The sequence below is a fragment of the Rosa chinensis genome, chromosome 6, assembly GCF_002994745.2.
Source record: "Rosa chinensis cultivar Old Blush chromosome 6, RchiOBHm-V2, whole genome shotgun sequence".
NCBI lineage: Eukaryota > Viridiplantae > Streptophyta > Magnoliopsida > Rosales > Rosaceae > Rosa > Rosa chinensis.
In genome coordinates, this window is record NC_037093.1 from 59,966,603 (window position 1) to 59,975,883 (window position 9,281).

The 9,281-nt window shown below is 38.0% G+C and overlaps 2 protein-coding genes across 6 annotated transcripts; one reads left to right on the forward strand and one right to left on the reverse strand.

Moving 5' to 3' along the window:
• Positions 1 to 114: 114 nt before the first annotated feature.
• On the forward strand, positions 115 to 4,789 carry LOC112171995. Of its 5 annotated transcripts, XR_005801713.1 has the most exons (4): positions 116 to 330; positions 760 to 1,888; positions 2,755 to 3,658; positions 4,413 to 4,789. XR_005801713.1 is itself a non-coding variant. In XM_040508790.1 (3 exons), the coding sequence occupies exons 2-3, from the start codon at positions 785 to 787 to the stop codon at positions 2,794 to 2,796; spliced, it is 1,146 nt and encodes a 381-aa protein (XP_040364724.1). In that variant the 5' UTR covers positions 116 to 330; positions 760 to 784; the 3' UTR covers positions 2,797 to 4,789. The 5 variants fall into 5 exon arrangements, 4 of the variants coding, with proteins under 4 accessions (XP_040364723.1, XP_040364724.1, XP_040364722.1 ...); XM_040508790.1 differs by having other exon boundaries at positions 2,755 to 4,789; XM_040508791.1 differs by having other exon boundaries at positions 120 to 330; positions 760 to 1,396; positions 2,755 to 4,789.
• A 563-nt stretch (positions 4,790 to 5,352) lies between these two features.
• LOC112174763 (GTP-binding nuclear protein Ran-1) lies at positions 5,353 to 7,553 on the reverse strand. Its single transcript, XM_024312554.2, has 8 exons — positions 7,412 to 7,553; positions 7,248 to 7,317; positions 7,100 to 7,156; positions 6,892 to 7,009; positions 6,306 to 6,395; positions 6,042 to 6,221; positions 5,830 to 5,907; positions 5,353 to 5,676 (listed from the first exon to the last, which is right to left on the reverse strand). Exons 1-8 carry the CDS (start codon positions 7,412 to 7,414, stop codon positions 5,607 to 5,609), a joined length of 666 nt encoding a protein of 221 aa, XP_024168322.1. The 5' UTR covers positions 7,415 to 7,553; the 3' UTR covers positions 5,353 to 5,606.
• Between the last annotated feature and the right edge of the window lie 1,728 nt (positions 7,554 to 9,281).

Genomic DNA, 9,281 nt, shown 5'->3' on the forward strand with positions numbered 1-9,281 from the left:
ACATTTTCTTGAGAGAAAAACAATCTCCTAGAATAATAAGTTGCCAAAAAAGCCCTGCTTTTCAGGCTGAGATAATCTTGAGAGTTAATACCAGCAGCGCAGCGCATATGCAAAAAGGGAAAAATAAAATGACCAACATATAAATTCATAAAAACTAATTTATTTTTTTCATAAAAACTACCAAAGCCCTAACTTTCTAAATTTCCTCCCAATTTGAAGTTGGCAATTCTCAATCTCAGAGACTCCGAATCTCTAATTGAAGCAGAATCACAACAGATCTCGATCGAAATTCTTATTACAGAGATCGAATTCCGTAGCATCGCAAGGCAGGTCAGTCAAATATACCCCCAATTTCGATTTCTAGGGTTTCAGATTTCCGTTGTTATTGCTTTGTTTGTTTGCTTTAATGTGAAATTGAATACGAATGGATCATTGTTTTGAACGAGTTTCGATTTGCATGATCGAGAAATCCACTTGTAATCTTGAACTGAAATTTGGGGCTTTTTTGCTTAGTTTGGTTCAGTCTGACACTCTTATGGTTTAGATTGAGTTTTTGTTTTTTCTATTGGATTAGAGGTTAATTTGGTATATATTTGTGTCCGGTCTTCGCATTTGATAGTTTTATCTACAAGTTGCTGTGGATAGAGCCCTTTCTTTTGTTCTTGTTTAGTTATATCTAGATTTTGAGACATGTATCTACTGATTATTGGTTTTTCTGGACTGTGTTTCTCATTAGATTTGAATTCTTTGTTGTTACAGGTTTTTACGATCTTACATAGTCATTATGAGATTCAAGAAGGGGGACAAAGTGGAAGTGCTAAGCCAAAAGGAGGTGCCTTCAGGAGCATGGCAGTGCGGTGTGATCGTCTCAGGCAATGGCCACACTTACGGTGTTAGATATGATTGGTCTCCTAACGTGGAAGGTGAGGCAATAGTGGAGAGAGTCCCAAGAAAGGCTATTAGGCCTTGCCCTCCGCCAGTTCAAAGTGCAGATAGTTGGGGGGTTGGCGATGTTGTTGAGGTCTTTGATTTCGGTTTCTGGAAGATGGCAAAGGTAGTGAAGGTTTTTGATGAAAACTATTACCTGGCTAGGCTACTTGGATCATCCGAGGAGTTTAGAATGCACAAATCTAGGATCAGGGTGCGTCAATTGTTGAAAGATGACAAATGGATTGTGATTGGAAAGGTAAATTTAAGAATAAAGCTGCCATCCAGAAATGAATATTCACCTTCTCTAGAAAACAGCAGTTGTCAGGAATCCTATATTGTCTCATCTACATCATTAAAGAGAGCTTGTCCGTACACTGAAGCATATCCCCGGAAGATGAGAGCTATGGAGAAAGAGTGTGAGCACCAACAAGTTTTTTCTAGGTCCCCATCTTCACTGCTCAAAAAGGTAGATGTTGTTGCTTACCCGAGAGAAAAGCTGGGTGAAAAATACATGCACTCTTCCTTTCTTTATCCTACAACTCGATATTTTGAAAAGGAGAACAGAAATTTGAATGGTGCTAGTTCATGTTTTGAAAGAAGCTCAGAAGTTAGTGGTTGTGATAGTGATTCATGCTCTATCGAATCTGTTGGTAGTTGTAGTGTTAATGGTAACAATTCAAGTAAGACATCTGGTTATGATTTAGCAGGTAATAGTGAAGAAGCAGATACCCTTTGTAGCGATGCAGACTCTTTTTCTAGTGGTGCAGATCTACAAGAAAATGTTTCCCTTCCTCTAAAACATGATATTGCTGCAACAATCCATAGGTTAGAGTTGCATGCTTACCGCCAAACTCTGATGGTAATGCATGCTTCGGGGTCCTTAAGTTGGGAACAAGAAGATTTATTGACAACACTCCGTATGTCTTTACACATTACGAATGATGAACATTTGATGGAAGTAAGGAACTTAATTTCTGCTGGAACAAAACTTTATGTTAGATAACTTTTCATCTTTAGGATATTCAATATTTGGCTTTTCTGCCTTTTCTATTCTGTAAAGCATAGAATGATTCGTTACAGCTTAGTTGTCCAATCTGTATTGATTGAAACATGGAAAATTTGTAATTTGGGAACTATGTAACTTAGCTTTAAGAGGAGTGGATATTTCCAGGTTCACTATCATTCTTTGTTTTTTTTAGCTGCTATTAATCATTTATCTTTAGCTGTTGTGCATTGTAAGAAACAGAGGTCTTGTTCAGTTTTGTTGTTGCGATCTGCTGTGATCTAAATTGTAAAGTTTGTGATTTTCATCTTCATCATGGTGCTTTCTTTTCAGCTGTTTTACCATTTATTTTCTTTGGACCTTGTGGTCTGTGGTTCTTTTGTTGTGGAAGAACTAGATTATCTTTTGCACATTTGGATGATTCATGCTCTTGGGGCCCAATTATATTTATCAAGGCTCTGTATTATGTGATGACCGGATGAACACTTGTTGCCATATGGTTTTGGCTAATCCATAAGCACCACATTTCTGTTCTTTCATGCATGATTGGATGAGTGAAATGATGTCAACAAGTATTGGAAGCTAGTTTTCTATACTGCATAACACATGAAACAAGAAGTGCATTTTTTTAGATGTTTTATCTTTTCGCTTATTGGCAATGTGCTTCTCTAGCTCCTGTTTTCAATTTCTTCTCTCTCTGCCTCTTTTGCTTGATAAACGTCTCTGTAGTTTTGTTATAATAGCTTGGTTTCCTTGTTATGATGTGGATTCATACTTGGTACCATTTCACAAATCTTATTGATAATTCCCTGCATTTTCAGGGCCAAGGTTGGAGGCTGGTTGCCTTGCTTCCAAAGGTCTAGAGATGGTGCTGGGGTATTCCATTACAATGGCACTATCTATTTTCCAATTTCCTTCATTTATGGCAAAATCTATCGCCAGAAGGTGCTCGAGTTATTTTCTCTGGTTCTTTGATGTGGGTCTGCTGGGACTGTGGACACATCTTGTACCTAAGCAGAAGAGAACTTTGAAAAGGTTCCAAGACAAACTTCATGCAGTTATCTGATATTTTTTTTAGTGATATATCTCTTATCTATTACCATTGCATTGTTTTGCTCAGAAAATATATTTATCAATTTTCATGCATCTTTAAATTGGAATGTCAAATTAAGTTTTTATATTTTTATTCGGTGGGGTGGTTTTGGAGTTTGAAGCTATTTTGGAAGTTATGGAGACAAATCTTTATGTTTGCATTGAATATTGCGTTGTACAACTAGAGTCTTGTGTTACATAACTAGAGCTTTTGTCTCTGTAAGGGAGTTGGGCCTTAAAAGGGTCTTATCAAAGCATCTTTCAAATTTCCAAGACTCATTGTTGAACTATGAGGTTTAGAAGTGCATCATGATTTGGGTGAATTATTAAAGCAATTTTCAAGTAGATCATGTATAAGGAAAGCAGGATAGTTGAAGCAGATGGGACTGTGGTTATTATACTTTGACGTTTTTATGGAATTATTTTGGAATTTTTTGAAAAAAAAGTTGTTTGCATTTTGTTAAACTGGGGAAGGCTAACAGTTCTATATGAAGAAGAATCCCTCCGTTGGCCAACAATGGTGTTGCTAAAGGAAGTGGAGGAGAGATTGCTAACCTTGCAGCTCTGAAAAATGATGATCAATTCAATTCAACCAAGCCTTTGGTTCAACTGCATGAATATACCTGATTCAAGGTAACATACAAATTCTTTGAATTTTATGCTCCAATCTCAGTTATGTTAACAAAATGATGGTATATAGCATTTGTTCAACCTGGGAGGGATTGGTTTTGTACATACACATGCTCTGCATCCCATTGGATTTTTGGCATATGCATTGAACTGAAGAAGGAGGTTCAGAGAGGTTGTTAGCAACTAATTTGTGCGGCAGTATCAAGTATTAAAGAATATTGCCCCCAAATACATGGGAGGAGGTGGGATAGTTGGGACTTGGGAGGGATACATATAAGTCTCTGCTGCCATGTAAATTCTGTGAAGCATCTTCTATTTTCTGAGGTGTCATGATTGCTAATTTTTCTATGACGGATTTGAACATGTGAGGTTATGAGTTACATAATTATTTTTTGACTGATCTTGAAAGTGTATTGGTCTAGATTGCAAGCATTGAGACTTGAATGGAGTGAGGATCTTTGATGAATTGTGTGCTGTTTGAGTACTTTTATCTCTCTGAGTTTCAAAAAAATGTAATTAGTTCTAATGTTCTATTGTTTGAGGCTCATTAATCAGGCTGCTGCTGTAAATTTTGGAACATGATGATTGCCTTTATGCATAAATTTAAATTTCAGTTGCTTCATCTCTATGTTTTTAACCATGACCAATAGTGCACGATTTCTGGTCAAATATTTTGTATATGATTCCGGATTTTGTTATTCCATCTTTTACCACATTGGATACTTTCTGGTCCTTTCCTGTGTGGATGTTTTTTCAGAAACCAATTCCTCTCACTTTCTGGCCAAAGGAAATGCAGTGGCAGAAGTAAAGGGGGGAAATGCCCCCTTAAATTTCTAGTGTGACGTATTTACTATCTCAATGTTAGCTAAACTCAAGCAGAGACAAGATGTGGAAGCGAAACTGGACAACTGCGAGCAAACAATAATACAAACTGAGGCAAATTCATGCTACATAAGAGAATGAGGAAGGTTTCATTTTGTTCCTTGTTTTGAAGAAGGCCGGGATTCCATCCGTTAATACTGTATTATTGTCTCGGTGTTAACAGTAAATAATACATGTTAATTTTCAATGAACATGCATGATGTCATCGACTGAATTTTATGTTTGGTACTTCAGTGTTTGTTATTAATAGAACTGGATGGTACATACTTTGCCATGCGCCTTTTGTTTCAGCATTAATCTCCATTCAACGTTCATAGCCTGTATCGAATGGAATAAAACCTCTGAAATTTTGCAAGGCTATGAACGTTGAATGGAGTCAATATTGACTGGCACTCCATTCAACGTTCATAGCCTTGCAAAATTGTCAATATTGACCCTGTAAAGTGCCAGTCATCTATACTGAAGCTTGTGAAAGTTGTTAGTGGAACACCTAGAACGACATGGTCGGCAAAAGGCAAAATCAAGAAATCCAAAACTACCTCCCCCAATAGAACCATCGGCGGCAAAAGTAAAAAACCTAGAAAAGTAAATAAATATCTTACATGTTTTGCTTAAATATATTTATGATCATGAGTTGTGCAATCATTCTGCGTCTGATCTGTATTCTTGTGATTTTAGACGCTTTGCTTAAAAAAATACTGGAACACCTTTGCCTACGAAAGATTGAACCATGAACACATCTGAGGTATATTTGGCTATTTGCAATGGGATCGTTACATATATAGGATTCTGTTTGAAAAGAAGATCCAAGGCGCTAAGGTATAAAATTTCCCTTTTCAATTGCATTCGTACTAGAGTGGCCAAAAACAAAGGCAAACAGGCGGAGCACAAAATGAAGCCGTTAACACCGCAGAATTTTCATTCAATTCAACAGGTAAACACCAGAATATCCCCCGATTAACAAAAGGCTTTCTCAAAACTACCTAAAACCCTATTCTTTAAGAAGGAAAATCAGAGAAGGACGTAAATTTTTTTCACAGTTGAAGGCTTGAAGCCAGCATCAAGCACGCTACTCGAACAGATCATCATCATCATCAGGAAGTGGTTGGTGTTTAACCCTTTCCAATTCCTCTTCAAGCCTGAAATGACACGGTAATAAGATACATTAACAACTCAGAAGAAAAAGTAGAACAAACAAGCAAATCAGTGGGGTTTCAAACAGGTGTACGTGCATGCTACAAACTGCTCATTATGAGTTCAAAGTGATTGGAGTAGGTCGGTCTATCACTTACTTTGTCTGTTCAGCCAAATCAATATGAACCTCTGGAGGAGCAAGAGCAGGTGATTCAACAAAGACCACTTCCATATTTCTGTAGAGAGAACAACGAAGACCATCAAAATTTCACAACTTTGCATAACAAAGTTAACAGAGCCAACAGAGGATAATATAAACCAAAAGTGAAGAGTGGTAAATGTACTGAATTAAAAGGCTTATAGAAATTACCCTGCAAGCTTTCTGGCAAGGTACAAGAAAGGTTTCTCAAAGTTGTAATTGCTCTTGGCAGAGATTTCATAGTACTGGAGATTTTTCTTCCTATGAAAGGTGACCTGCTTTGCTTTCACCTGCCTATTCTTTACATCCACCTTGTTTCCACACAAAACAATTGGAATGTTCTCGCATACCCTGGAAGCAACAAAGAAAGCCAATTAAGAATAAATAGGGACTGACGTATATCAGTAGAAATATAGAATAAAACCCAACACAAACCTGCATAGGTCACGGTGCCATGTCGGGACATTCTTGTATGTCAAACGAGCAGTCACATCAAACATGATAATGGCACACTGTCCATGAATACTGGAAAAGAAAAGATACAAAGTCAGAATACTGTTACCACACCCGCACCAGGAGCACAGAAATCTCTCAATTGTAACTTGTATTCAAAGATATGTTTTGGAAAACAACAGACTATGGGAATCTTGGAACACATGAAAAGGAAGAAAAAAGAAATATATATATATCAATTTGATAACATGGAAATAGACGCACAGATGAGAGTGTTACACAACCAATGGATACAAAAATTCAATTTTTCTGAATACAAGTTAGCAAGTTACAACCGAAAACTATAATATCATGAATTTGACTAGACAGAATTCTTAGAAGTATTGGTCAAAAACCAAAAAGAGAAAACAAATCAAAGAAAAATACAATCGTTTATGCACAACCAGATGAATTCACATCATAAGCTTCCAAGCACAAAATAACACACAATACTACAAATAAGAAGGCAAAACAAGAGTAAAGCAAATCAAAATTGATAGTTGTAGGATAAAAGGGCGGGGACGCATACTAGTATCCGTCTCTGAGTCCACCGAACTTCTCCTGACCAGCCGTGTCCCAGCAGTAGAATCTGATCTTCCCAAAGTTGGTGTGGAAATCCAAGGGATGAACTTCGACACCGATCGTCGCTGTAATTCACAAACAACACGCACACATTAATCCACAATTCACAAATTCGTCATACACACATATTGAAGATTGATCATCAAATTCCTTACGTTCGTATTTCTTCTCGAACTCTCCAGTCAGATGGCGCTTCACAAAAGTAGTCTTCCCTGCACAAAATCAAAAACTCTCAATGTTAGGGATTCAAAAACAAATCGCAGATCCGAAGCAAAACCACCACGGCGATGCTATAAAACGTACCGGTTCCGCCGTCGCCGACGATGACGAGCTTGAAGCTAGGGTAATCCACAGTCGGCTGATTCGGAAGAGCCTACGTAACAATTACAACAACGATGAGATCAGCAGAGAATGTAAGATCAAGAGGAAAACCAAACGAAGGGAGAAGAGAAGATCGAGATGGTTACCATAGCGTGATCGCGATTTGGAGATGTGGTAGAATAATCGGAGATTTGGGCGAGAGAGGTTTTTGAATTGAGAGGAGGAGGAGGAGGAGGTTAGGGCTTTTGGGGGTATTTATAGGGACCGGCCTTGCAGGGTTCGACTTTGGTTCAACGCTACTGTGACGGTTGATCAACGCAAGGTTTCGCGCCGTCGGATCAAAGTCCCGCTTAAAAATTCAGCTTGAATTGAGGCCTTACACCTGGCACGTACTTTGGGTATCCGGGCTTTCCATAAAGGTTAGATCCTACCAATATTATTCTTCTTCTTTATAATTGGCTCAATTGGTAACTCGATCGGTTTCAACCCAAAAATATTCTGCCGTTAATATACCAATGTTTCAATTTTTTATTTTGTGTCAAACACCAATCTTGGATATAAACTGATAGTAAGTCTACAACTTCGTAGCCGTAAAAAAAAAAACACGTAGGTTTTACTAGATCAAGCCTTTTGAACAATACGATTACGATAGACAGTATCATATTCATAGTACGTATCATCATACGATTCTTAGTATTATTTCTAATTAACCCGTAAGTCTATTTGTAATCTTCTTTGTCTAGTTAGTAATTTTTCGTATTATATGCAAATAAAATACGTACTTGTATTTTTTTCAAAAATACTTCTATACTTAGTATTTTTGAAAATAACTCGTTAAATTTCTCTTACTTTTGAAGCCAAAAATATTATACACGTACTGTACACGATTTTTACATTTTTTTTTTCCATATTTTACACATATTATTATTATTATTATTATTTTTTTTTTTTAACAAACCCAAATAGGGCGACTATCATTCATCTAAAGCCAGAAAGGGTCATTACATATCCTCCCTCTACCATCAAGGGGTAGATAAAAAGTTTGTGGTAGTAGCACAATGATACATAGATTAGGTCCAATCATTTGACGGTTCCATGCTCCGAAAGGAAGCCTATAAGCTATTAACTACTACATAATATATAGGCGGAGTAAACTAGACTCGATGACGCTCACTAAAAAACTAGAAACATAGGTCCCTAACAAAGGAGGGAATTATTTTAATCAAAAAGACTAAATTAAAAGAGGGCCTAGACCAAATCCAGCCCAACTAGCAGCCTAGCAACCAACACACTCAAAGCCCAACTAGGGCATCCACCAAAGGAAGTCCACACAAGCCCATCAGCAAGGTCAAGGTCCAGTCCACCTGCTTGTCCCCTCCCCGTCGTACGAAACCGTGAGGCAGAGCTCTGTCCACCGCATTCAGCCACGATCAGCGCCGCCTCGATCCCTGCCGCCACAACCACGGCCCAAACCTTCGTGAAACCAAACCGCCATGGCCCACACCAGCACGGAAAAACCAATCCCCAATCCAGGTCTTTGACCCGCACAAAGCCACCTAGTCGGATCTGTAGCGCCACCAACTAAAAACCTTCATCAAGGATCGATCGCCTGCCCTGTTTGCACAAGCCTCTACCTCGCACTAGCCGAGCCAAAACCAGCCAACAAGTGCCCAGCAGCACCTCCTTCGGCGGAACCCCACAAGCAATAGCCGTCAAAACCCGTCCAGCAACAGACCTCAAGACGTCAGAGCAGTCGGAGGCCATCCCAGAAGAACTTGAAATCGCACCCGGAAAAAAAAAAAAAACAACCTTTAGGGTTTTGCCTATCTGGTTAGTCGGCAGTCATATTTTACACATATTATTGAACAAAAATGAATATAAATTAATATTTTTGATTAAAATTTTTAATTATTTAATTAATTAAAAATAGTTGCCGAACTTTTCAACAAATTATTTGATAAAATGTCCAAATAATACACATACGTATTTTTCAGGTACTATACACGTCCCATTTTT

What these genes read in the sequence shown, in the direction of transcription:
- LOC112174763 (XM_024312554.2), bottom strand. An exon ending in CGTCGGCGACGGCGGAACCG is followed by an intron (nt 7,157 to 7,247) that starts GTACGTTTTATA and finishes GATTTTGTGCAG; the next exon opens with GGAAGACTACTTTTGTGAAG. An exon ending in GATTTGGCTGAACAGACAAA is followed by an intron (nt 5,677 to 5,829) that starts GTAAGTGATAGA and finishes GTGTCATTTCAG; the next exon opens with GCTTGAAGAGGAATTGGAAA.
- LOC112171995 (XM_040508789.1), top strand. Translation starts at nt 785, where the DNA reads ATGAGATTCAAGAAGGGGGACAAAGTGGAAGTGCTAAGCCAAAAGGAG.